A 26,397-nucleotide genomic window follows, 5' to 3' on the forward strand; every position below is an offset into this window, starting at 1 on the left:
TTCTATGTGTGTGCTCCCCTTTTGAAAATCAAAACCGAGGCACGAAACTATTCGTTAAGTTTTAAACTTTTATATTATTTCAACTTGAAAATGTCTAAGTTCGTGCGTTGGGAAGCGAATCATTTGGTGCGTTTTCAGTTTCCTTGTATTTTAATGTACGAATATCCAGAATTATCCTCTCTTACTATCATTTTGGTGCTGCATTTCGCTTTGTATAACAGGTATAACTTAAAGCCTTCTACTGACGAACGTTCGAATTCGTGGTCGGCGGAGGTCGGGGGAGAAATATAACATATAAAATATTAAAATTTGCAAGACTTTTCACAAACTGAGATAATGCAAAATTTTAACTAGTTAAGAACAGCTCAAACTGTTTCTTGTAGATTTATACTTAATTTTACGTGACTCTTTCATAAAAGTGATCCTGACATTTTGAGGAAAGGGGTCGTACTAGTGCCCAGTCTTCCCTCATGCACTCGGTCGTTCCCTTTAGCTTCAGGAGACAGTAATAAGAAAAAAAAACTTGAACATTTTGGAGCTTTTTTCAAACAGAGTTAAAATTCGGGCACTTTTACTCGTACCCTCAGAAAGCAGTGAAAAGCGCAAATATTTCAAGGCCCCAGGGGCGTAGCGGCCATAGCCAGGATTTTTTCAAAGGGGGGTGTGTTAACGTGAGGGTACTCACTAGATTGTCATGTCGTTTTTGCCACCTGTTGTAGGTTGTTTGCTCAAAAAAGGCTTAGAAAAGGGGGGTCATGGGCATCTCGGGGCACCCCCTAGCTACGGCTGTGGGTAGCATAGAATTAAATTTCAACTACTTGAGGAGAACGGAACCTTGAACACGTGTTTCTCAAGAACAACGCGCCGAAACTTTCTCATGCGAAAGCTGAAATAACGGCTTCCTTACGGACTATCAAATTTTCCAGACACATTTAAGCACGACGCGTAAACTAAAATTATTCTCACAATTGGTCAGATTCTTCCACTGGAGGTCAGAACCTGGGCAATATACTGTAAATACCTCTGGGATTGAATCCAAGAGCTCTTCGAGCCTACTTCTCAATACAAAGGCCTTTGCCTGATTGAATTCTTACTGATTTAAGTCATTTGAAATTCAAGAAGTGAAACGAAATGTATTCCTTGCCTTGTTTCTCTGCACTGTTGACAGGTGCTGTTGCTCTTCGTGGGCGAAGAGCTTGAAACAAGGATTCCAAGGGGTATCCGTACTTTGCCCCATGGTCATTTAACCCCCAGTCACTTCACCCCAACCAAAAGTCACTTCGCTCCATAATCAAAGTCACTTTGCTTTATACAAGAGTTACTTCGCTCCATACAGAAGTTGCTTCGCTCCATGTAAGAAATTAGTGAAATTTATTGTGAACTTTTTGTTTTGATGTTGGAGTTGGACTGATTTTGAACCGATATCAGTTCAGCTCATTAACTAATGCAGCTTCCAGTCATGTTCGCTTACGCTCATTTCTTACATGGAGCTTTATGGTTGGGTAGCTTTAGAAGCAAGCATTCTTGTACAAACACTTGGCATTCTGGCCACGCGAAAATTGGTCTAGAGCAAAAAGTATCGACAAAGTGATCTCTGACTCCGTCTTTTTTTATTTTTACTCTCGCCCCTAGTTTCGCGCGATCTGTTCCTTAAACTCAGAGAAATAATCAAATACAAGTTTTACTTTTCTTACCATCCAGTTGTATTTTGTTTTGTGGTTTAACATACACAACTCTAGATATATAAAGCTCTTACAAAGAGTAATGTGTGTTCGCTCATTTGAACACAATTCTATTCTAATCTATTCCCTACAATAACTGGATACATTTTGCACCGATTAAGTTGATAACTTCGATAAAATCGATAAGAATAATTTAAAAATCAATAATACTCACAGAGTATCCCTTCAAAAATTTCCGATACAAGTTATTAATTTCAATCGATATTTATCGATAATCGATTTTATCAATTCAACACACCGGCACCAATGACACGAGGCAGCCCAAAGGGCCTTTGATTCCATTGAGCCTTTCATTTGATTCATGCTGCATTCATTCCTTCGTCATTGAACAGCACTTTTTGAATCTTTTTTGGCATTTTTTGATAAATTGACTCAGGAATTTTCACATAAAGCTGAGAGTCAGCATCAAACATTGCGTCACGACCCAGGTATCCATACTCTACTTCAAGAAAAGTCTCCAAACAGTTCGGCCCTTGAACACAAACACCTTCAAATTTGTAAGTCTTCAGTGGTAACACACATGACTTTGGAAATCGCTTTCTTCTAAAATCGTACTTTCCAGGAATATTCCAGTTGTAACAAAAGCACGTAGGATCATCAGGATGTTGTCCAAACGTAAACACATCTAAATGAGCCAGACTTGGATCAAACAGCAGATCGCGTCGAATTCCAAATTCATCCCACAGTTTTCTAGTAGCATAGCATTTCAGCCGTTTACCACCACATCCACTGTAGGAGATTTCGCTTCCATCTTCATCAAACCAACTTGTTCCGTTCAAAGGACATTTGTCTGACAGGCTGATGTATCCATTGTGTATGGCAGGTAAGGAAGAAAGATTCTGTACAACCCTAGAAAAGTCCGACTCAAAAATAGCAATGTCAACATCCCCATCATGACGAATCATTTTCCCCCCTTCCCTGTAAACTGACAGAGCAGTGCCACCACAAACAAAGTACTGAATGTTCATTCTGCTCAGAAACTCTGTAACTTCTTTAAGCACATAAATACAAAGAGGTTTAAATGTCTTGTTTCTTCCCAGCTTGGTTCTGAAGTTTCCAAGGGTACAGCCATTCCACATGTCAAAACTAATAGACTTGGGTGTTATAACTTCACTTGGAGAAGTACAGGTATCCGGCATTTCTTGCTTTGCTGCCATGAAAGTGTCACAGTCTTGACAAATAGACAAGTAATCATCCTCACAAGAAGCCATAATTCTGTGAACATTTTTAAAAACAGATCATGTGGTAAGAATTAAATATTTGTCATTATTTGATGAAACCAAGCCAATCACCTGCAAAGTTTTTATTCTATCCTATGATTTTCTTCTTCTTTCCATTTTAAGGCAAAAAGAGGTAATTTTCTGTGCTATGAGAGGAAGACCTTGAAAGCTTGTACATTTGTGTGTGCACAAATTGCTGTGCATACATGAATGGCGCGCTACCAACAATCACACAAAAACCAAAACTTTTAAGCTTGATGGGCAACAAAATTCCCCTAGGTATGGGACTCCACTTAAGTGCGCACGCACTCTGCTAAAATTTACAGCATTTTCTGTAATAAAGTCAACTCACCTCAATACTTTGTTTCAATTGCTTTTGGCTGCCAGCTTATCAGCCGGATTCAAAGTGATTCTAGTGAGTTTTCTGTCTTCCTGTTCCCTCTACTTTTAGTGTAAAGGTGTGATCTCCAAGCTTTGCTTTGAGTTCTCGGAGTGCATATGGAAGACGTTTTTACCTGCGAACAACATAATTGTGGAATAAGAGCAGTACAAACAAATTTCAAAACAACACAAAAGCAGATGGAATGAAATAGAGCAGTGGACTACAAGAAGCCCCTCTTTCACTCAGTCCATTGAGCTTGACCAAAAATAAGCCACGAGAGAAAATGGCAGTGCGAAATCCTCTTGCACACTTCTTATGTTTCTTCGTGTCACGTAAGATGGACTAAGTGAGAGAGAGACGACTCACAGTCTAATGGAGCAGAAGATGATTAGAAGAGGAGGGGAACATGGGGATTTGCGGTGTTGTGATGTTGATGTTTTTTTAATGCGGTGTTGCGGTGATCTCAAACCCTACGGTGCGCGATGTTTGTGTTTTTCACGCTGCAATGTTCGGTGAAATAAAATTGCTTGCGGTGCTGGGGTTTTCTGATTTACCTTTCCCAAACCTAAATTTGACCTAAATTTAGCATGCAAACTTTGTTAATCCATGCTAATATATGACAAACACGTACCATTGAGGTTAATAATTTGTAACAAATACAGACCATCTCTTTCTAGTCAATCTTCAATATGCTTCGGCTGCCAATCCGAAGCTGTTTTCATTTATACGTAACTTGACAAGTAACTTGACCTCTGCCACCCGTAGCTCAGTGTTACTAGTGTTCGGCAGACATGTGGAGGAGCGAGGATAGAAACAATCCTGGAAATTCTGGAAATGCCAAGGCCGAATATACTGTATTACTGACTGCGCAGGTTTCTTCTATGAAAAAAGGAAAAGGTGGCGAAAACTACCGGCCACAAAATATATTCAGATGTCGCGTCGGCAGGGAAGAAAGAAGGGTTTTTAAGCTAAAGAAACTTTGTAAATTACACACGTTTGCAATTTTTTTTTTTTCATTTTGTTATTCGGCTTTGTCCATAGGTCATTCTGATACCGGCCTATACCCGCTCCAAGGTCCTGTGACTTTCTTGACCTTCTATTTCTTCAAACAATTATTGATATCGAACGCAAACGCAGCTGGCTCCGGAAAGCAATACTTTCAGTCAATATAGGGCTTCAGTCAGTGGGTTTATACACCAAGAAAAGTGAGCGAAGTAAAGGAAGAGAGGGATCTGGAGTAAAGGCCATCTCTCGAGGCTCCTCTCCTTTTTTCTTCGTCCGCTTCCTAGCTTCGCGTAAGGTTTCTTCACGAGAGCAAGAAACTGATTTACAGGCCTAGGCATCAGCAGTATCGACATATGTGCAATGAAAAGCATTGTGATGTGTTTATTTTGTGGAAAATTGTTGAGGTATAAAAATATTATTTTGAGTGAAGATGAATGAATCATGGCGCTTAAAATAGGTGTTGCGGTGACGGTGTTTCGTTGACTTTTCTTGTGGTGATGCGGTGTTCGCTAATTTTTTTGCGGTGTTGCAGTGTTGCGGTGTTCAGAACCCTCCCATGTCCCCCTCAAAGAGAATTTGATTCAGCCTTCAGGCACACTCTCTGATCCCAGAGCCTGTTAGTAAGAAACCTAGTGTTGGAACAGAACTCAGCGACAAAATGTACTGTTATGAAGTCTGAATTCTACGATGACTCAGTGAAAACTAAACAACTGACACGACTGATTCAAATATTAATCAGCTGAGATCTAAATTTAAGAACGCAGTGTTTTGTTCTGCCATCCCAACCGGCAGCATTTAGTGTTACTGAACAAGTAAAACACGTGAAAAATTGGGAATGGAAATGGTTTCCACAAATGTGCATCATGATACTAATTTGTGGCTTTTCCAAAACTGAAGGACCCCTCACATCATTTGAATTTAGGTACATTTTGGCAAGGCAAACATCAGAGGAAGAAGCCTGCAAGCCTTGCATGAAAACTTTTGTGATGTGCTATCACCCAATAACTTTGTTGACTGATGGAAAAACTGTGTATAAATAAAGTTTTACCTTATCTTATCTTACCTGAATAGACCTTTCCATGGTTTCTGATGTCACCTTGTTTGGGGAAAGGGGAGGGGGGGGGAGCAGAGGGGGGGGGGACAAACACATCAAAATTTACAGTAATTGTATAAGAAAAGTTAGAAGTTCAATGCCTAGTAAGCTGAGAGTGATTGACTTTCTGAGCATTTTATGAGTTATAAAGAAAAGATACCCAGCAGCAGGTTCTGTTGACCAACTAGACCAATGTCGATATATCAAAATCCAGCCTAAAACAATACACCTCAGCACTAGGCTCTGGGGAATAACTACAGAGTTTGTGGGGTTTTATTCCTCAAAGCCTTGTACTGAAGTCTATTGCATTACGCTGAATTTTAATATATCGAAATTGGTCTGTTTGAAGAACACAGATTTGGTGTGAGGAGAGGAATTACACTTTTGATTTTTCATACAAATGTCTCTAAATTTTCATGCCAGTAGGCCACTTTCAATATATTAAAATTCAGCTTGATAGTGAGTCCTAGAGGACACAAACAAAAGAAACGAATGAACATGTTTATTTAGCCTGCAGTGAGGGCGTCTTATTGGGGCGAGTTAGCGTTACCACCTTGCGACCGCCATGTTAGACGGTGGGGGATCGCTCCACCCCCTCCCCTATCCTTCCTCTTGCCTATCATTCACCCCCTTGGTAAAACTTTCTTTCTCTCTCCAGTCTTCCACTGCATGAAAAATTCAAGATTGCAGCTAAACTTTTTACGATGTGAGCGCTCGCTCGAAAAAATCTCGCCTGCTCTGCCGGCTAATACTAATGTTTATTCAATTTTCTTTGTTTGTGTCCTCTAAGCCTCGCCGCCATGCTGAAGTTTAATATATCGAAAGTACCGGTAGTCTAATTACAGACAAATGTATGGAAAAATGACAACCTTAATTGTGGCTTTTCTAGCGAGGCGATTTCCTTAATATGTGATCTGTACATTATCCAAATTGATTTCAGCATGCTTGCATTTTTAAAACATAAAGCTAAGCGCTTGCAACAGAACCAAGATACGGTGCCTGTGTTCAATCGCGTTCAACACTTGCATCTGTGCAGGTTTGTCCTTACGATACTGTCGATACCGAAGCAGGATTTCGATGTGTTTCGGTACTGTAACTCAGTTGCAACTCACCTAGCAATTGCACTAACCGGTCTCCTGCGATTCCAGAGCGATTCGAGCGATTCCATCCGTGATCTCTCAATGGTCTTCCATGCTTTGGCTCCTTCCGAGCCTGCGTTCTTCTAGTACGCACATAGTGCGCAGTTCCCCACCACCCCTCCCTCGCCCACGCCGCCTTCCCCTGCAGTGTTGCCGGTTTTATGTGACGTAGTCATATTTCAAAATTAAAAATCACCTGTCATTCTGAGGTTTTAGTTCCATCAGATCGATGTAAGACCCTCTTCGAACTCGACGTTTTACAGCGTTAGAACTCGTTGTGTGACGGGTGTGACAAAATTTTTTGAGTGGGGCAGAGGGAGGGGGGGGGGGGGGGGAAAGGGCAATTTTCTGGGCACTTCAGTAGCTTGGGCAAGAATTTTTAATCATATAAAAATCAAAACAGTGATAGTTGAAAGCAATATTATTGCTTGATTCTTTTCCCATGGCTCCCCCTGCATGATTTTGTTTTCATCAGTTTTTGCTGTGCAGGATTGCTTTTTTTTTTTTTGGAAAAAGTCCAACCCTCACCTCCTTCTCCCCCTCAGAAATTCCAGTTCATGTTAACCAAATTAGGTTTGATGTTATGGTGTTATAGTGTGATAAGACAAGACAAATACACGGGCTGTAAAGGGGTCGAAAGGCCAAAGGGCTGCTTTTGGCTGGAAAAATAATCGCTTGACTTCTTGCAGATAAGACCAGACCACGATCTCTAATGATGTTGATGCTTCAAAATTCAAGCTTCCCCAGCTGGTAAGGACTCAATGGCCATTTTTATATTAGAGGACCCATTATCCGTCTGAATGAACTTAGGCAAACATTTGTATTTCATCTGGTTATGCGTCTCTAGTATAAAGATGGGCACAAGACACATTATCCTTCGTGACGCGGACATCATCTGTTCCTCAAAGCTCAGTTTTCCTTGAGCTATGCTCTCAGAAAACTGTTCACTTCTTGGAACAGATAATGTCCATTTTCGGGCCAAATAAAGACTACTTACTGTTTATATGTTCAAAATTTGCAAGACCTACATTTTCTGAAGATATAAATTTAATACATCACGTCACTTACTCTGTACTACTTATAAAATGCCAACAGTTTGGCTGTTCTACCTTAAAATTCTGAAAGTAACGACCTGAAAGTAATGAATGCCCAAAAATAACACCAAATAATTGTGGCTGCTAATAAAATCCCAATGCACCTGATTTTCAGGTACATGTACATATATTCTTCAGTCTGAGTCATCAATGATGAAACTGTCTTGATATAGACCCATAGTCTGCCTTTGTGTAACCGCAGCAGCAGCAGCTGAGACAGCAACTGAAGACCGAAGGTTCATGAAGAACATAGGTTGTTCCCTTGCTTCTTCATCAGAAAACTGATTACATCCTTCATTCGAACATAAATTATTTTTATCCACAGTTTCACCACATTTGGAAGTATTTGATGTTTCTTTTGCTTCCATCTCAGGAGCAAGACTTGTGTTACCATTATGCAATGTTTCATCTTTCACATTTGCAGAATCTGGTAGATTGTGAACAGGTGATTTTATAGGCTGAACAAACCCTGCAGCACCAATGAGTGGATCCTTTGCCTTTGTAAATAAAACAGCCTTAAGTTCTTGAAGAAGTTTTTTGTTCTTCTTTGCCGCATTAAAGTCTCTTTCAAGATTCTCAGCTGTTGATGCAGGGTGGTCACAGAGAGCATCATCGTATGGATCAGAAAATGCCTCATAAACCCTGTCACTCTCTGAAACTTCCTCTTTGAAATCTAAAGGGGAAGGTTCATTTGATTCTTCCAAAATGACATTGCTGACTGTATCACAAAAGCTTCTATTTTGTTCTGTAGCAGGTTCTTTACTCAGCAACTTGTTAAGATGTCTTTCAGCCTCCTGCCAACAGGTAAATGCTGATTCTAGATCACTTTTTAACCAATGAAATGATACAAACTTTGCATTCATGTCAGACAAGTCCGTGGATTTTAATTCACATTCTGCTTCAGAAAGTTTCCATATAATTTCCTGAAAAGACTGCAATCTCACAATTCCTGCCTGAAGGTGAAGTTGTAGACTATGAAGAGCTGTATTAAGAAGTGTCAATTTAGTAGAAGGCCTTGCAGTAGGAGGCTTTGCAGACTCTTCTTTTATAAAACAAAAACTGTCATGTAAGTGGTAACATCTCTCAATGGCTGTTAGAGAAGCTGCTATAGTTTTTGAAGAAATTCCAAATATCTTGTTTATGTTTGTAAAAAGCTCTAAGTACAGGTCGTACAAATTCCCATCATTTGCTTTCACCGATAGACTGAGCAAGAATCTGCTGAGAAATTCTGACTGTAGGCTTAAAACTAATGACATCCTATTTTTTAATCCTTGTAATGATACTCTTCCAGGGCAACTATCTGGTGCGATGTCCCCAGCTCCAACAAGCTCGCTGGTTACAGATTGTGTTGAAAAGTATGTGAATACTTCGGCAAATTCCATGCTAAGGGGAAAATGTGAAAGTAACTCTTTCGCTGATTGCTGAAGACATGTTGCCACATATTCTGTATTTTTCGCAACATTATCCCTTAATGCTGGATACACTGCTGATCTTATAAAATGATCATAGTTTTCCAAGAAGAATGCGGGATTACCTGGACCCGCCATAGTATAACCTTTTGATATCACCTCCATTTCTTGAATAAGCTTAATACACTTTCTCAACAGGAAAATCAGTTTCTTAACATGTGTGGTAAAAAATTTCAATTCCCCTAAATTTTTCTGATGATGAATTTTGAAGTAATATTGAACGAACAACTTAGTGCCTACCGCCATAAATACCACAAAGAAAACTGAAAGTGACGCTAAAACAGACTCATTAATACTAGTGGCCAGTATTACAGAGACTAGTACCACAAACGAAGCAAGAATGTATTTTCGAGAGAGCCATGAGCCCCGTTCTCTTGACGCGCAAAGTCTTCTAGATTCGAAAAGTTCAGGATCAAAGCGGGAAAGAAACTCGACGTCATCCTCGTTTAATAGTTGTGACTCGGCAACTGCCGCAACGTAGTCTTTCCTGAAGGCATCAAGATCCTGCAGTGATGGCGTTATAGCAATCTTGAACCACGACAAAAAAGACTCCCAAGTAGTTAGCTTTGTTCTGTTGCCAAAACGATGAAATAGGCCTTTTATCCAGGTTCTATCGAAAAAAAATTGATTCTTTTTTAACTTTTCTTGTTCTTCTTCCTTTTCAAAGTCTGTAAAACCAATTTCGTGGAGATATTTCTGTAAGGGTGACTTCTCCAACAGCACGTTTTCGTCAGCCATATTATTCTTCGCGTCCTTCCCAGGACTCTCTACCAAGCTGCCTTCGTCGTGGGACGAGCGGTAAAATGCATGAGAAAGGACTGGAGAGAAAGACGAGTAGGACTAAGTTCTATTTATTGTGAATGGTTTTAGGCCAACACCGCACCATAGTTTACACGGTATGTCTCTGTGGATTTTATTTAGGTAGCGCTTTTCAATGGATGTGAATTGATTTTAAACTTCGCCTGTAAATCATGTACTGGTTTGTTAAAATCCTGTGCGACATTTAAGCTGGTTACGGCAGGAGAGATATCGTAATGAGCTTAATTTGGCTTGGCTTTCAGTTGACGCGTCTTGTCAAAAGTGAACTTGTGCAGTATCGAGAACTTTGTCTGCAAGCTAAGTGCTGTTTGCTGCTAGTTACATATAGCGGCACATGCTAACGACAGATATCGATAGTATAGGTTATGCAATGAGCATATGGCTTCCTTTGTAGAATTGTTTGTGACTGTGATATGCAAGCCTTTGTCACGCAGCTTTAACATAATATAACCTGGGAATGAAAGCAGCGAGGTTGGAAAGGCCCCTGGGGGGCGTGGGTGGGGGAAGAGGAGGGAGTGGGTTGGAGGTGTGTCACCTCTTGCCTTAAACTTCACACCCATAAAAAACTTGTTACATTGTGGGTAAATTGTGTTAACAACAGTCAAGTTCAATTGTAACATCAAGGGCCCACGAAGCGTACATATAATAATCAGCCGTGAACAGGTGTTATGGGTTGAGGCTCAGGGAAGCCCTGGTAGTTATTGTAGGGTTGCAAAATAGGAGGAGATTCAGATGATAAAATGTTGACTATTAATCATCATTGATAAATAAAATTCTTGTAAATATACTGGATCATTTGTACTAGAGGCACCCACAGTTGAGTGTTGATCAATACCCTCAATGGATACCCTCAATCGTTACCCTTGAGTGACCACCGATCAACACTAGATTGACTCTTGGTCAACAGTTTCGATAGCCGACTAATTTTTGCAGACATGCCATTGAGTGTTGATCAATACATACGAGTTGGTCTAGACCTGGGTGACTACTGACCAACTGTTGATTGAGTGTCAATCGAGACATCCATCGAGCATTAACCAATTGTTGGCTGTGTGTCAGTCAAGATGTCAATCAATCATTGATTGAGATGTCTATCGAGTGTTGATTGAGGGTCGCTCAAGGGTATGGGACTTGCCTGCAGATGCCTTTGGTATACATGATCCAATATGGCTTTGGTAATTTCGGGGTACCTTTATGATTTCACCTGCAGAGAGTGAGGACAAAAATCATGGCACAGCAAGCAAGTGAAAGAGCAGAGTCAAAGCCACACAAACTCATAGACATTATCAGGGAGAAAATAGAAAAGAATGAACAGTTTTTCTCATTGGAATTTTTCCCACCAAAGACTTTCAATGGAGCGACAAATCTCATGGCAATTATTGGCAGATTGAATGAACATTGTACACCTCTGTTCTGCAACATCACATGGAAGCCATCTCAAGACCCCATGTCAGACACCTGTCAACCAGAACCAAGCACCCTGTTGGTTTCTGCGGCAGCAATAGATTTATATGGACAAAATATTATGATTCACATTTCATCTGGAAACACTACACGGAGCCAGGTATTGGCACATCTTACACGCGCTAAAAATCTTGGCATTGGAAGTGTTCTGGCAATAAAAGGAGGTATGTGGTAATAAAATTAAATTTAGTCATCTTATTGATGGGTTATATATGTATGCAGTGTGGAATTTGTGCAGTTCAAAAACAATATCCTTACCCACCCCAAGTAAGGTCAGTTTGAAATTTCAGGGGAGGAGAGAAGGGTTTGAAAAGCCAATATTTTTAAAGGAACCATTATCAAGTGGATGGGGAGAAGTTTGGGGGAGGAGGGGTCTGGGGTAATATTTTTTTCCTGCCTGAGCAGTAACACATCAACTTGTATTTGGTTACCATCAAATTCCTGTGGCTCACATTCCCTTGGCCCGTTGTGTTCTCCTAAACTTCCACTCCTGTTTTTACTTTTATTTTATATTTTATTTTATTAATTGTTATTGATTGAAAAGTTACATTTTACAATTTTTCGTACACACTCACATACAGTAATTCGTAAACAGACACTGGGCATCATACCTTTACCTATGCACACCTCAGTTTCTCCATTTCCTAATAGAAAAGGTCATTGATACATTTTTAAAAATTACTTTATTTAGAGAGGAAGCCACATCAGGCTTAGCTAGTTTTTAGATGGGTCCTCCATCCTGGTCAAATTTGAATTTGGAGTGTTGGTTTCTGTGGAGGGAAGAAAACCAGAGAACCTGGAGAAAAACCCTCAGAGCAAGGTGAGAACCAACAACAAACTCAACCCCCATCTGAAACTGGGTAGGAATCAGACAACGGTCACATTGGTGGGAGGTGAGCGCTCTCACCACTGCACCATCTCTGCTCCCCTTTGTGCCAGAGTTTTTTCCCCTTCCATATTAACCTCATGTTACCACACTCCAGGAGGGTGCTAATAATATAATCTAGGCACATCTTTTTAAACACTCAGATAGAAGCCATGAGGGAGAACATGGACCCAAAGAGGATGGCTTTGATTACACTGTTGACCTTGTCAAATTTATCGGAAGTGAATTTGGAGATCACTTCACAGTAGGAGTCGTGGGTAGGTGTGTTAATTTGTTAATAGGCCAATCTGGAGTTTCTTAGTTGTCTCTCTTTCAGAACTTAAGTCCAAGTACAAAACTTGTCATTGTTTTATGTAGACAATCCTTTTAGTGCAAATTTAGCTTTGTTGGATGGAATTTTTTTGTGCCAGGCCTTATTTCAAATTTAACATCCAAAAGTACTGTATGCCGTCATAAAAGAAAAAATTGTTATTACGCTAACCCCCTTGTAGTTTGCAGGTGTTTTCAGAGATTTGGATGCAGTAGATTAAAAGAACTCATATCAAATAGGAGTAACTACTAAAATAGTGACAGGGGTGATAATTTCATAAACAAATGGCATGAAGGCAAATCAAGTTTCACTTCACAAACAAACTCTTGGGGCATTACCTTAGTACAGGTAAATGTTGATGAGCAGTAGGATGACAGAGATAATTATGTGTGGTGTCCTTGAGTTGAGGTTAGTCCTGCATAGCAAATTTAAACCACGCAGACACTGCTCTCTGTGGAGTACACCATCCAAATGGCATTTATTGGGTGAAATGTTTGGATGTCTCGTGAGGGTATAAATGTGGTCCACTAAGGAGAGTTACAACCACACAGATACTGATCCCTGTGGAGAACACTATCAACATGGCATTTGGCATTTGTCTCACAAGGGGGACAAATGTAGTTCGCAATAGAAGGATGTAATTTTACCCAGAGTAATTGTTTTTATACACGTTAGGATATCTGATGACGTCATCTGATGTGCAGAGTTATGAAGAAGATCTGAAGCATCTCAAAGCACAGGTTGATGCTGGTGCAGACTTCATCATTACGCAGATGTTCTTTGAAGTGAAAACTTTTATCAAGTTTGTTGAGGATTGTCAAAGATATGGAATTAATGTGCCAATTATTCCAGCCATTTTCCCAATCCAGGTATGTAATGATGTCAATACTCCCAAATGGAGGCCAGGCCCTAGCTATTCCCCAGCCGATAACTTAATCCAGTGGATATGTTAAAATTTCTTTTTGCTGAATCAGAAGAATTTATTAGATACATGGAAAGTATCCACTCTTGAGACAGCAAGGGACTAATCAACAAGTACTAAAGGCCTTTGCAAGGGACCAGTGTAACATTGTAAGGTACCTGCTCTGCCAGTGAACTCCTAAGCTGCCCAGTATATGTTCAGTTTGGGTCAGTGGGTTGTCAGGGTAAAATGTAGACTGCAGACTGCAGACTGCAGACTGGAAATGAAACGTACACTTCAGATCAGGGGTAAAATTGCGGACATCACACTGCAGACTTTTTAAGCATATATAATGTTGTTTCCATTTATTAGTACTAGCTAACCTTAGACAGGGTTATTTAGGCTAACCGGAGTGAAAGTCTGCACTCCAATTAGCCTGAATAGTGTACCAGTTACACTGAATATCACTCTGGTTAATCTGAATAATGCTCCAGTTAGCCTGTTTATGGTCAAGTCTTGATGATGAAAACAGTTAGGCGATTCAGTTAAAAAGTCTACGGTCTGCAGTCTGCATTTTACCCTCACTCTGCATTTTACCCTCGGTCCACAGTCCGTAGTCTGCAGTCAGTAGTCAGTAGTCTGTAGTCTGTAGTCCGTAGTCTGCATTTTACACTGACTGGTGTGTGCGTCTTAACTTTGATCCCACGTACACATATCGTGTTTAAATCACTCGTTTCACATGTGAACCTAAGCATATTGCTCTTTACAGAGACCTTCTTGGAGCTTGCAACACAATCTTGAAAATTTCTCACATGGAGAATGCGTGACGATCCCAGAAAGCGTCTTTTGTACGTCAAAGAGGCTGTTGATTTGAGTGTGCACTGGTGATAGTTACTGAGAGTTGAGGAAAAGCGATTAAGCTATGTTCATCCTTCAACCCTTGTCATGTGTCGTTGTCATTTGAATTGCTCTTGAAATACTAATTAATGTGTTTTCCTTTGCCCAGCAATCAACATTTTGCACTGATGTACCAGTGAAGATCCCCTAGTAATACGTATGTTTTGGCATTTGCTTCATCAACTCTTTATCAACTCTAACACTTGTCTGTGCCATGCAACTCGCGAACTTGCCTGTTCCTGTGTTTACAATTTTACCTTGTCATTTAATTGTTACTAGATATTTGATATTACTTTCTTGTTGGTATTTCACAGAACTTTAATTCTCTGCGCCAGTTGAAGCGATTGTCTCGCGTGGAAATCCCACAATGGTTGTTGGATACACTCACTCCAATGAAAGATGACAGCACAGCTGTCATGAATTACGGAATCAACTACGCCACCGAAATGTGCAAGCAGTTATTTGAAAGCGGCCATGTCCACGGTTTGCACTTCTACACTTTAAACCGAGAGACCTCCATCACGGAAATTCTGGAAAAAGCTGGCATGTTCCCCAAGGAGGACGAGCCAGATTCAAGCATGCGCAGACTTCCCTGGATGCAGGGCCCCGCCCATGCGAGAAGAGGGAGGATGGAGTTGGTCCGTCCGATCTTTTGGACGTCAAGACCTCGTAGTTATATGATCCGTACGTCTAACTGGGACGAGTTTCCGAATGGGAGATGGGGAGACTCTAGTGCGGCGTCTTTTGGAGAGCTTAAGGATTACCATCTAGTTTTGTTGGGCACACACAAGAGTAAAGAAGATTTGCTGAACATGTGGGGAAGAGAGCTGAACAGTCCTGAAGACGTGTTTGAAGTGTTTGTGTGCTACTTAACTGGCAAGGAAAACAGACATGGTTTCAAGGTCTGTGGGGTTCAGTGTATCAAAGCTCGGTAGATAAAATACAGACAGGCAGGTAGAAAGACTAACAGAAAAACAGACAGTCAAACAGAAACAGTCAGAGCGACCGAGGGAATTAAACTTACAACATTTCTTTTTGTTTGTTCTGCCCACTGAAAAAGCACTTAAAATAACGCGATCTAGCATTTCTTACAGACCTGTGTGAGAGCCGACCCAACAATGATGCTTGTAATTAAATATAACACGTTTTCTTTCCTTGACAGGTAACAGAATTACCTTGGAATCAGGATGAACTAGCATCAGAAACATTGCCATTTGTTGATAAACTTGCTCATGTCAATAGAAACGGCATTCTTACAATAAACAGTCAACCCAATGTGAATGGTGTACCTTCAACAGATCCCGTGGCTGGATGGGGGCGGCCTGGAGGTTACATCTTTCAGAAGGTGACCACCTAATTTTTCAGTTGTTTAGTACCAGCAATGGCATCAAACACAGTTTAATTAGTAGTTAAACATTATGCGTGTTCTCTGGTATTTCTACAAAATTTTGAAAACCCAGAGGAATAACAACTTTTTCTTTTACACGGTTGTTGTGTGATGTGACATTGAATGATAATCGACAACCTTACAAAAATTGCTTTCGAAATCTTCAGTTTATCTTCGGGCATCTTCCAAAATCTTTGCAACGCAACGCAACGCAACGCAATTTAAGCCCGGAACAATATTTTCTTTTTCGGAGGCTCTAACACAGACGAAACGAAGCGAAACGAAATGAAATGCAACGGTCACCTGTTGAATCTTTGGGGATCCAAAAATAGTTTTCGACAAAAATCTTTTAAGCTCGTTTTCTGAGTTATTATATATTCATTTGTAACGTACATGATGCTACGGTTTTGAGTTTGCCAGAATTAATGACATTTTTTGCTTTATACAGGCATATTTGGAGTTTTTCACGAGCGAGGAAATTGCAATGTGTCTTCATGAAGTTCTGCAGGATTATCCAACGGTCAATTATCACATCGTGAATTTCTCGGTAAGAGATAGGAATTTTAACTTTTGCATAGGGTTATTACACTTTACTTTTTTCTTGCTCTGGTTACTCCAGAAAGAAAGGTTCACGTGACTCATTGTTACAGGAAGGGGGGGGGGGGGGGGGGAGGGTGTGTGTAGCGGGAGCACTTGCGCAGCTTAAATACCAATACAGGAAATGGCTTAGGACTAGAAGACGCACAAGTGCTCACTGTGTATCGCCGAGTAACGCTAAATGCCACGCAATATCTGATCTTAGGGACAGGAAGACGTGACAAACGCGAATGTGTACTCGTCCAATGCGGTCACGTGGGGTGCGTTTCCAGGCTCAGAGATTCTTCAACCAACTGTTGTGGACCCTGTTGCATTTCATTTTTGGAAGGTAAGCAACAAGAAAATCAATACTAACATTTGTGGACTTTAAAAGAGGTGTTTGGTTGCCTTTAATTATATGTTAAGCCCTTGAAATGTTGTCAATCGTCACTCATTCAGGCCACCAGCTACCTCATGAATGCAAATTCTTGTAAGACTGGCCCAATATTCGTAATTCAATAACTAACTAGTATGAAAAATGAAAAAGCACTCGTGGGCACTGTAGGGCGTGGTGGCCTTTTTGGTTAGTGCGTTGGAGTCCTGCTCGAGGTTACTGCGTTCTGTTCGCGGGCAAGACACGTGACTCTTACAGTGCCTCTCTCCACCCCACCAGCTGTACAAGTTGGTATGAGTAAACAGTAAGAGCAACTTGCAAAATGCCATGGAAGGTGGGTGGGAGGCGGAGGTTAACCTGCCATAGGCCTTGCGTACATGCAAAGCAAAAATGCATTTTGATTAAAAATCCGTCTCTCATCTGTTTTTGCTGTTCAATTTTCAGGATGAGGCCTTTGCGCTTTGGGAGCATCAGTGGGGACGCATCTACCCAGAGAAATCCAAGGCGCGCGAAATTATTCACACCATTCATGACACGTATTATCTCATTAACCTCGTGGACAATGATTATGTGGCTGGGAATAAATTGTTTGATATTCTGGACATTGTCTTGAAAAAGCTGGGTAAACTATAGTATCAATAGAATTATATCATATGTAGGAAAAAAAAACTGACATCCTTGTAATGTGAGGCACTCAAATCACTCCAGTTTTTCTCGTTTAATTAGAACAGGAGCTTTTGGAAATGAATGACTCGTCTATTATCTGGACACGACACAATTTTTACATCTATTTCGCATTTTAAGGAAAAATGGGGTTTTTATTCAGTTTTGTTCGCTTCGACGAAGAGGGTATCTGTTTTGTCATTTGCTTTTGCCATAGCAATAGGCAGTTCTCAGCAATATTTAATTCATACAGAATCTATTTTTATTGGTTTTATAAAAGGTGAAAGGTTTTTGAGACAGAGTGAACTGAAAATTGAGGTTATTTGTGAAGTGATTGTAAATAAGACATGTGAATAGTAGAAAATAATATATAAGATTGAAAGAACGTTCAGTGAAATATACAGTAACAGATTTATTGAATTAGTATTTAAATTAAATTCTCTGTGTCGATTATGACACGTCGTTTATTTACCAATCATGTTGGGCGTAAATAACGCAGAAGTGATTCTTTTCATTGTTGGCAGCTGTTATTGTTTTGGATCTAGGGGGCATTGTTTCTGTTGTTTGTTCTATTGTTCTCTTAAAGGGTATCAAGCCATTCACGTGAGACCTTGCGAGAGCTGCAACGTATGTACTATGCAGGGGGTCTGGACGGAGTTTAACTGAAGCCGAGACTGGCCAGAATTTTAAATGACGCGATTTTTAACTGAAAGCTGAGATACCAGCTCTGCAAACTACAGCTACAGTAGCTTCGAAAAATGGGCTGAAATTTTAATGATAGCTGAGGAATCGCGAAAAATTTAAGAGATAACTGAGATTCTAGCACCGCCAATCCATTTAGATCCTCCAAAAACCATCCCTGTCGCAAGACCTTCATTTATAAGAACGGGTCTTGAAAACAAACGAAACCAAGAGCCGCATAGTTTGCCAAAAACAGATCAATACACAGAATTAGGTTTTATTAACGCCGAAACGAACGAGGAATGGGTCGTTTTAAGGCCATCTGCTCAATTTTGATGAGGTTCTACCAAAGTTTTGGCACATTTGACAGGCAGATGAACCCTTGCTTACTCTCAGGCACTAATGACAGTGGAAGAGAGTCGGTGGAAACTCTCATCCAACTCTTACCTTCGTCTCAATTTTCAAAGTCTGTCGTTGTTCTCGCTCGAACTACCCTAGGTACCAGAGGTTTTTTCTCGCGCGCGGCGGACGGAAATACTTCGTTTCGCTTCGACGGCAGAAGGCCGCCAGCACGAGCGCGGGTCACAATAGAGACATGACCGACACCGCAAACCGCGCAAGAAAAACCTCTGGCACCCAGGGTACGCTCGAACTGGTGTACCATAACAAAGCACTTCATACAATCAACTGTCGCTTTGCGGATGCTTCGTTATTACGAACACACGGTAGCTTAAGTCAGAAAAAAGAAACCTCCGGCGGTTACACAGACAAGAGATCTAGGTACGAGAGTATCTGTTATAATAGGAGTTGACTGCAGGTTGTAGACAGCTCGCCTTGTCGAATATGATCTGAAGTTCACAACGAGATTAGTAGATAACCTTAAAATTCTACAAAAACTACATTTCAATTCGCCGTTAGAAAGAGGGCGCCTGTTTAACAGAGTTGACTGAGGTGAGCAGTGTGCAATACGGCAGTTGACTGTACAGCGATGTAAACAGCTCCATTCCGAGCAAGGCCGTCAGATAATTTATTTACTAAGCTTGTTTTCTTTTAAAAGCTAAGATAAAGAATCAGCCCATTTGAACCGCCAAAACTCTCCAAGTTGCTTCCTAAATATTCGTCAAGAGCTCCTATCCACATCTTCACGGCGGTAGTCAGTTGACAGCTGTAAGAACAAGTCAGCGGGCAAATATACAGCTTATCTTTGGCTTAGACAATCGAACGTGCTCTGAGGAGCTTGCGCAAGCCAGGTAGGAGCGAAATTTGGTTACTTGTGTAAATTGATGGTGAACAAGTGGTCGTCGTTAAAGGGTGCTTTTTCCTCTGGGGTCTCTGAAAGAACAAGACAATAAAAAAACCGATTTCAACTTCCGCGTTTGATTCAAGTCATGCGAGTCAAAGTTACTCTTAATCCGGCACCAGCTATTTTTTGATGCGGTGTCCGATAGCAATTGACAGGGTTCGTGGAACGCTATGCTCGCACTCTGCTTGTCCAGCTTCAGTTTTTAAAGCCCTGTCGCTCTTGGGACACAGCCTGATTCAAACTTCAATGTCACGAACTTACTCTCTCTGCATTCGGGTCCAGTCCATCCAGGTCTACACTTGCATTTTCCGGTCAGCGGATCACACTGGCCTCCCTGACCACAAGAGCAATCCAGCTTGCATCCGGGACCATACTTGTCACTACAGTCTGAATTTAAGTGAAGTTATTAGTAAATACTACGCAGTCAAATTTCTTATGGTAATTTAAACGGTCGCAAACTTGATATTTAAAAAACTTGCTATAGAAAGTGCTCACCTTGTCTACACCCGGGTCCATTCCTCCCTGACTGACACTCGCACCGTCCAGTCCTGGGGTCACACGAAGATGAGTTGGCGCATGTGCAGCGGTTCAAACAGTCGAAGCCATACCGTCCAAGAGGACACTCTGAAACGCAAAAGGAAGGAATTAAATTATCACCCACAATTAGCAAAGCAAAGTAATCTACGCGCGGAGTAAAATCTTGCGGTAAATGAATTTGAGGTTAACGGTAAATTTTCCATGTTTCCTAGAAATCTTTTTTCTCTACTTATTCCGTTATAAGAAAGTATCGTGGACACTGGCATTATTTCAGCCAATCCTGTGGCAGTAATAGAACATTACACACCTTTACTACAATCTCTTCCGGTCCACCCTTCTGTGCAGTAACATTCCCCGGATGCTGGGTTACATGACCCTCCATTCATACACCTACAATGGCTAGTACAATAGATCCCATACCGGCCCGGGGGACAGCCTAGTGTATACCAAATGAAATATTAGAACAAAGCAGACAGGAAGAAGGAAGAGAGGAAGGGATTGGCTTGAATTAAGGCATATGGAAGCAAAAACAACAATCAAAAGCAATGTTAAAATACAATACAAGAATTAAAAGGTTTCCTCACTATATTGACATCGGTCACCATACCACCCCGCAGAACAAGAACAGCAGCCAGTAATCTTATCACACCTCCCTCCGTTTTTACAGTTACACCTTTCTTCACAGTCCAGACCGTAGAACTTAGGAGAGCATTCTAAACGGAAGCAAAAGGAAAGCAAATGGACAGTGGATTAGTTACTAAACACTTACAAGGTTGCAAGCAAATAAATAAAAGGTCATATATATGAAGTGCGGACAAAGATGATCATCCGCACACCTTAAGCGAACTCATAACGTGACCAGCTCCCAGTTGGCTTGATAGCTCAGTTGGTAGAACACAGCACCAGTATCGCAGAGGCCATGGGTTCGAATCGAATCCAAGCCTGAATTTATTTCAGGCTTTAAATTCAATTGTCAGCTGCTTAAGTTATGTATACAACTGTGAGGATCATTCGTGTCTTTACAACCTACTCGTTTGTGCAATAATGCTCATCCCGGTTGAGTGGCACTCAGACTGGACCCGAACAATTCCATACTGATGACGCCACTGTAGAAAACCCCGCACTGGCTCTGATTGGTTAATGCTCGTTTTTGAAGTTTTACATCCAAGTAACGTTCAATCAGCGACTAACGTAGATGTCTGTAGAGTTACGTCATCAGAATGGAATCTTTTGGGTCATATTTTCACGCATGTCTTATTTAGGCTTGTTCAGGCTTATGTTGTGAAATAAAAAAAAAACCTTAAAGTCAAATTTTCTAACCTTTTTCACAGTTAGTCCCAGTGTATCCCAATCCACAATGGCATTTTCCATTCAGGTGATCGCAGATGGCGTCATTCTGGCAGGTGCATTCAAACTGGCAGTCTTGACCAAAAAACCCACTCGAACATTCTGTCAAACAACATTTATTCTTCAGTTGAACAAATGTAACATCATTCTACTATGCTTAAACTGTTCCCTTGTGGCTTCTCAGCTCAAATTGTTCAAGGTATCACAAGGTGGTATTCGCAAAAAGATCCATGATTCTCTCTTTTTTAATCAGGAGAACTGTGCATTGCGTTTACGTCATACGTCATATTTCGTCAATTTTCTTTTACCTCTCTCGCAGCGCACTCCCTGGTATCCCGGATGACAATGGCATTTCCCGTTCATGTGATCGCATAGGCCGTTATGGCAGGAGCATCTCTGCTGACAACCCTCACCAAAAGTTCCGGCTGGACAAACTGTTGAGAGAACATAATAAACTGAATATTTATTCTGTTATTACCACTGTAGTACCATACTGGAAGGTACGTAGAACACTGCAATAGCACCAAGCTGAAAGGACAAATTAAGCGGGAAAAAATGAACACTTTGGAACTCAGAGTCGAATAACACTTTGCTCTGTAATCGGGAAATGGTTTTCGTTTCATACAGGGTAATTGTTTGTTTTTACGTACAGACACACTAGAAGTCAAGTTTTCAAAACTTCCAAAAGATACTTAGCAGTGGTCTCATCTCAGGACACATGACAAAATATTGAAAGTTACAAAATGTTAACAGTCACTACCGGCCGGGCTCAATGGAGGCTTACCGTGTTCACACCTGCTTCCTATCCAGCCCACGTGACATCTACACTCTCCTGTCTTCTGGTCACACTCAGAATTTTCTGAGCAAGTGCAGTTGAACATACAGTTTCGGCCGTATGTACCTTTTGGGCAGCCTATTCGAGAGAAAAAAAGTAACGTTAGTTCTGTCATTCTACCCTTGTTTCTCTGTCTTCAATTAAACACTGCTTTTTTTTTTGGTAAAGTGAACAATGCGCTCCGGAAAACGTTTATGAATTTAATTCCGTATATGCGATAAGTGAAGCAGATGAATTAAGAATGTCGGTTTACTTAGTAAGGCTCGATTTCCGCTGCTCTGTTGGGTCCGGTTCCCGTAGGTAGGTCCTCCCTCAGAAGAATTTGGCGGGGAAGGGGAGACTCATTTTTCCTAACAGCCGCTGGTAATCAAACGTACTGTTTACTCACCCTGTCGGCAAGTTGTTCCTTGACGCCCGGCTTTACAGAAACACTGAGCTGTGTACGGGTCACATATTGCCGAGCGAGGACATCTGCAGCTAAGCGAACAGTTAACGCCATATTTGCCAATTGGACAAACTGAAAGGAAAAACAAATGGAAAAATTGTTGATTTTATAATTATAAAAAAATAAGCCTACATACCTTAAGCTCATAATTACCACGAAAACAAAAGGTCAAAAAGATAAAACTCCCTTTTCTCTCTAACCTATTTTGACAATAAGTAGCAGCGAAACGCTTTTGCACTGAGTTGAAAGCAACCGGACGAAAGACGAAAGCAGTGGAAATCGAGCCTAACTAAGCAAACCGACATTCTTAAGTTTGAAAACAACACTGGAGACGAATCATCATAACATTTCGGTTTCGTAAAATTTAATGATAAACATTGTAGCTGTACATGTGCAAAGGTTTCACTAAATAACGTGAATTAACATTTCCTTGGCAGCCTCCCCGACGAACCCTGAAAAACATCACTTGCTCTAAACAGGCTTGAGCTAAGCGTCGCATACTGTAGATGAAGGTTTAAAATGTTTTAGTGGATCTCCTCCCTCCGGTCCTCGAACAGAATTTCTTATGTTGAGCAATAATGTTGTACTATCAAACCGTTAGGATTTGGCTCTAAATCCATTGCATGTTGGGGTTACGCAGGCTCGGTTACCATTGTTGCTGCAGTCTATTAAAAGTGTCATCACTGGATTGAAACAAGGCAAAATCGAATTCACTTTGCCTACCTCTCTTGCACTGGCCAGTCATAACATGACACATCTCAAATTTAGTGCAATTGCATTTCTTGGAGCAGTTCTCCCCAAAGAAACCTTTCCGGCACTCTGCAAAAAAATAACATCGGAATAAAAATATGAGAATAGTATACGTCACACGCAAATCGTCAACTTTGTGTATTCGTGTAGTGGCATTGATTATCTCTCCTGATATGGCCCTGATATTTCAGCAACACCTGCTCTTGTGCAGTGAAACCTGACGCAGCCGAAAATAAAAAGATTAGTAATCTCTTGGGACGATAGATAAGAGAGTAGATATCGAACTGTGGAAAGATTGAAGATGGAAATGCCGAAAAAAAGAAAATTAAAAGGAGAAAAGCAAGTTAGATTTGAATAGCCTGTCGCCTCCAACTAACGTGTAACTGAAGTTTCAGAAAATATGAACCTATATAAGATTTGGACGCGAACTTGATTTTGAGTTAAATTTCTAACAATATGAAAAACTCGATTCCTTACTTTTGTTACACTGCTCTCCGTACAGGCCAGCAGGACATGAGCAATTACCGGTCACGTGATCACAGGAGGCTTCTTTAGGACAAGAACATGTCTTGGTACAGTTTACACCGTAGAACCTTTCAGGGCATTCTTGACAAAATTAAGATCAAAATAAGAATATACTGTAAAATCACCTTAAAGCCGTCCTAAAGCCCTCTCCCCCTCAAGAACTTAAATTTCGAAATATGTCCCAACTTTCTTTATTCCCTATCCAAATGTTTTGTCTTTGTGTCCTCTGGTACTTTATCTGGACATAGGATCCCTATACGTGTAGCCTCCATTGCTAATAAGTCTTTCTCTTTGTATGATTTTGATCTCTGTCCCATCCAACAGCTGGATCAAAAGAAATAACCACCCCTTGGAGATCTTGGAATACAACTTCTTTGGTAAATAGGTTTTCATAAACGTTTATCTCTGCCTTGCTGGTACACTGTTAATCTAGCATTGCGCCTGGTAGGTAACGGAACTAAAGAGAGGCTTCCTTTTAGGCAAGCTAAAACGTTTCTATGAGTCACTATTAAGTCAGTGAAAACTATATTACGAGGAATGAAGCAGTCTTGGTTAAGTGTTTACTTTTCTCACATGTCGTGCCGGTCCAGCCAGGAGTGCAGATACATAATCCCGTCAGTGGGTCACAGCTCGCGTTGTTCTCACATTCACAATCTATAACAAGACACGAACAGGTACGATGGTGTACGAAGAATCTTAGTTACACTCCTTTCTTTACCAGTCAGCTACTCTCAGTCAATTGTCAATTGTAACAGCTAGTCATAAAGGTAAGTACAAAATCGCTGTAAGAATACAGGGGTCAAACTGACAATGAATTCAGGGAAATTAAAATGCTACAAAGAAATTTTCGCTACCTTGATCACAGGTAATTCCTGTCTTGTCAGGCGGACACAGACATCTCCCAGATATAGGGTCACATGATATGTTGTCTGCGCAGGCGCACTTAAAACTGCACTCAATTCCGTAGGTTCCGATTGAACAATCTAGAATTACAAAAAAAAAGTAAAATTCTGTGAATTAATTTATTTTTCATAAAAATTCGAAAACACTTATTGGATGTATTTTTTCTCTGGACCTTGGTCACAAGATTTTCCTGTTTTGCCAGCGCTGCATTGACACCTGCCCGTCACAACGTCACAAGATGAGTTTCCATGACAACCACATGGCTGGCTACAGTTTTGTCCAAAATAACCATGACGACAAACTAGAAGAACAATCACGAACAATAAACATAATTATAATTTGTGGAATTTTGACAACGATAAAAAATTCAGAACGTACTTGCCACGAACCTTTGTCACATCTTCGTCCCATTCTCCCTGCTGGACACTGGCACTCCCCGATATCAGGAGAACAGGAACTGTTAATGCAGTCACACCGCTGACCGCAACTTATTCCGTACGTGTCACGTGGGCACACTGACAAAGGTGAAATACAAGCGTGCAAACAATGCTTAATTTCGTCAGGAATGAGTAATCAACGATAATAACATCGCAAATGGATTGACACTTGCTAGTATTCGATCCCTTAATACTGTTATTTTACTTTTAGCTTACACATATGATCTTTCCTTACTTACCTTCCTGGCAGTATTTCCCAGTCCTCCCCGCTGGACACTGGCAAGTACCCTCTACTGGATCACAGTGAGCATTATCAAAACATCGACACCGCTGAGCGCAACTGACACCATATGAGCCTTTCGGACAGACTATAGGATCAGGAAAAAGCTTTTAGATATTTGAATCGAAACAGAGGCGTTTATGTTCAATTGACTACAAATCATCACTGAAAAAAGAGGCCAAATGGCGGTTGAGGAGCACCTTCGTCACACTTGCCCCCAGTCTTCCCCTTCGGACAAATACACCTGCCGCTGACCGGATGGCAACGAACACCAGGGTGGCAGTCGCAACGACCTCGACACTTCTTTCCAAATGTTCCTTGCTCGCATACTGAAAAATAAAGGCAAGAACGTGAAGACGGGAATAAATTATCTTTCCGATATCTTCCAGCGGCCTCGAAACCTTAGGAAGGCTATGTAATGTCAATGATAAATCTGGCTACAAAGAAATTTAAAATATCTGATTTTTCTGGCTGAAGTCAAACAAGCGAAAAACGTTTTGGGAAAAAGGATAAAGTTACCGTGGGACAGGTAGTCACCAAAGGGAACTAAAAAATGGATTGTCACTCAAAATGACACAAGAAAAACTGATATATAATCTGACCTTTCTCGCACCTATTTCCAGTTCTCCCCGAAGGGCAATTGCATTCACCGCTGACCGGATCACAGCGGGCTCTACCAAGACACTGACATCTGTTCAAACAATTATGGCCGTATGTACCAGGACGACAAACTGAAAAACACAAAAATAAATGGAGAGGTTAGTTTATTGGATTAATTTATAAAGACATAAATCGCACCAATCCTCCAAGTCATATCTGACTGTAATTACAGGATCTTATTCTTAAATAGGCTTATATTGGAGTACATGAGGTACAGTGAAGGCTGACTTAGGCCAAGGATGATATTGTCAAA

At 40.8% G+C, this 26,397-nt stretch overlaps 4 protein-coding genes and 1 long non-coding RNA gene across 8 annotated transcripts in view; 2 read left to right on the top strand and 3 right to left on the bottom strand.

The window, feature by feature from the left end:
• Positions 1 to 1,679: 1,679 nt before the first annotated feature.
• On the bottom strand, positions 1,680 to 6,667 carry LOC110063568 (uncharacterized). Its single transcript, XM_020770567.2, has 3 exons — positions 6,555 to 6,667; positions 3,315 to 3,477; positions 1,680 to 2,957 (listed from the first exon to the last, which is right to left on the bottom strand). The coding sequence occupies exon 3, from the start codon at positions 2,951 to 2,953 to the stop codon at positions 2,042 to 2,044; it is 912 nt and encodes a 303-aa protein (XP_020626226.1). The 5' UTR covers positions 2,954 to 2,957; positions 3,315 to 3,477; positions 6,555 to 6,667; the 3' UTR covers positions 1,680 to 2,041.
• Positions 6,668 to 7,610: 943 nt separating this feature from the next.
• LOC110063709 (vezatin-like) lies at positions 7,611 to 9,945 on the bottom strand. The gene has a single exon (XM_020770704.2). The coding sequence runs from the start codon at positions 9,880 to 9,882 to the stop codon at positions 7,810 to 7,812; it is 2,073 nt and encodes a 690-aa protein (XP_020626363.1). The 5' UTR covers positions 9,883 to 9,945; the 3' UTR covers positions 7,611 to 7,809.
• Positions 9,946 to 9,961: 16 nt separating this feature from the next.
• LOC110063710 (methylenetetrahydrofolate reductase (NADPH)-like) lies at positions 9,962 to 17,897 on the top strand. The gene is made up of 9 exons (XM_089282123.1): positions 9,962 to 10,040; positions 11,174 to 11,591; positions 12,457 to 12,570; positions 13,299 to 13,492; positions 14,736 to 15,323; positions 15,584 to 15,766; positions 16,257 to 16,355; positions 16,611 to 16,733; positions 17,223 to 17,897. The coding sequence occupies exons 1-9, from the start codon at positions 10,005 to 10,007 to the stop codon at positions 17,409 to 17,411; spliced, it is 1,944 nt and encodes a 647-aa protein (XP_089138249.1). The 5' UTR covers positions 9,962 to 10,004; the 3' UTR covers positions 17,412 to 17,897.
• Positions 17,829 to 26,397, bottom strand: part of LOC110063776 (uncharacterized) — a 28,044-nt gene continuing 19,475 nt past the window's right edge. For 2 of the 4 annotated variants that reach the window (XM_089282116.1, XM_089282114.1), the window contains 18 exons: positions 26,087 to 26,215; positions 25,685 to 25,813; positions 25,444 to 25,572; positions 25,157 to 25,282; positions 24,940 to 25,068; positions 24,719 to 24,847; positions 24,429 to 24,518; positions 23,817 to 23,945; positions 23,313 to 23,408; positions 22,533 to 22,661; positions 22,094 to 22,222; positions 21,618 to 21,743; positions 21,283 to 21,411; positions 20,547 to 20,675; positions 20,270 to 20,398; positions 19,921 to 20,049; positions 19,687 to 19,812; positions 17,829 to 19,454 (listed from right to left, as the gene is read on the bottom strand). In XM_089282116.1, the coding sequence (XP_089138242.1) occupies positions 19,390 to 19,454; positions 19,687 to 19,812; positions 19,921 to 20,049; positions 20,270 to 20,398; positions 20,547 to 20,675; positions 21,283 to 21,411; positions 21,618 to 21,743; positions 22,094 to 22,222; positions 22,533 to 22,661; positions 23,313 to 23,408; positions 23,817 to 23,945; positions 24,429 to 24,518; positions 24,719 to 24,847; positions 24,940 to 25,068; positions 25,157 to 25,282; positions 25,444 to 25,572; positions 25,685 to 25,813; positions 26,087 to 26,215 (2,177 nt within the window). In that variant the 3' untranslated portion in view covers positions 17,829 to 19,389. The remainder of the gene's footprint in view (positions 19,455 to 19,686; positions 19,813 to 19,920; positions 20,050 to 20,269; positions 20,399 to 20,546; positions 20,676 to 21,282; positions 21,412 to 21,617; positions 21,744 to 22,093; positions 22,223 to 22,532; positions 22,662 to 23,312; positions 23,409 to 23,816; positions 23,946 to 24,428; positions 24,519 to 24,718; positions 24,848 to 24,939; positions 25,069 to 25,156; positions 25,283 to 25,443; positions 25,573 to 25,684; positions 25,814 to 26,086; positions 26,216 to 26,397) is intronic. The other 2 variants (XM_089282115.1, XM_089282117.1) reach the window with 2 other exon arrangements.
• LOC149116149 (uncharacterized) lies at positions 24,468 to 26,256 on the top strand. Its single transcript, XR_016205342.1, has 2 exons — positions 24,468 to 24,538; positions 25,455 to 26,256. It is a non-coding gene; the product is annotated as an uncharacterized LOC149116149 (long non-coding RNA).

Source organism: Orbicella faveolata, unplaced genomic scaffold (genome assembly GCF_042242905.1).
Source record: "Orbicella faveolata isolate gen_17 unplaced genomic scaffold, um_ofav_v1 contig_12, whole genome shotgun sequence".
Classification (NCBI taxonomy): domain Eukaryota; kingdom Metazoa; phylum Cnidaria; class Anthozoa; order Scleractinia; family Merulinidae; genus Orbicella; species Orbicella faveolata.

Coding starts and splice junctions, on each gene's coding strand:
- LOC110063710 (XM_089282123.1), top strand. CDS start 10,005: ATGGTTTTAGGCCAACACCGCACCATAGTTTACACG. Junction 11,592..12,456: donor TGTTCTGGCAATAAAAGGAG/GTATGTGGTAAT, acceptor TTAAACACTCAG/ATAGAAGCCATGAGGGAGAA. Junction 13,493..14,735: donor CAGCCATTTTCCCAATCCAG/GTATGTAATGAT, acceptor GGTATTTCACAG/AACTTTAATTCTCTGCGCCA.
- LOC110063568 (XM_020770567.2), bottom strand. CDS start 2,953: ATGGCTTCTTGTGAGGATGATTACTTGTCTATTTGTCAAGACTGTGAC.
- LOC110063709 (XM_020770704.2), bottom strand. CDS start 9,882: ATGGCTGACGAAAACGTGCTGTTGGAGAAGTCACCCTTACAGAAATAT.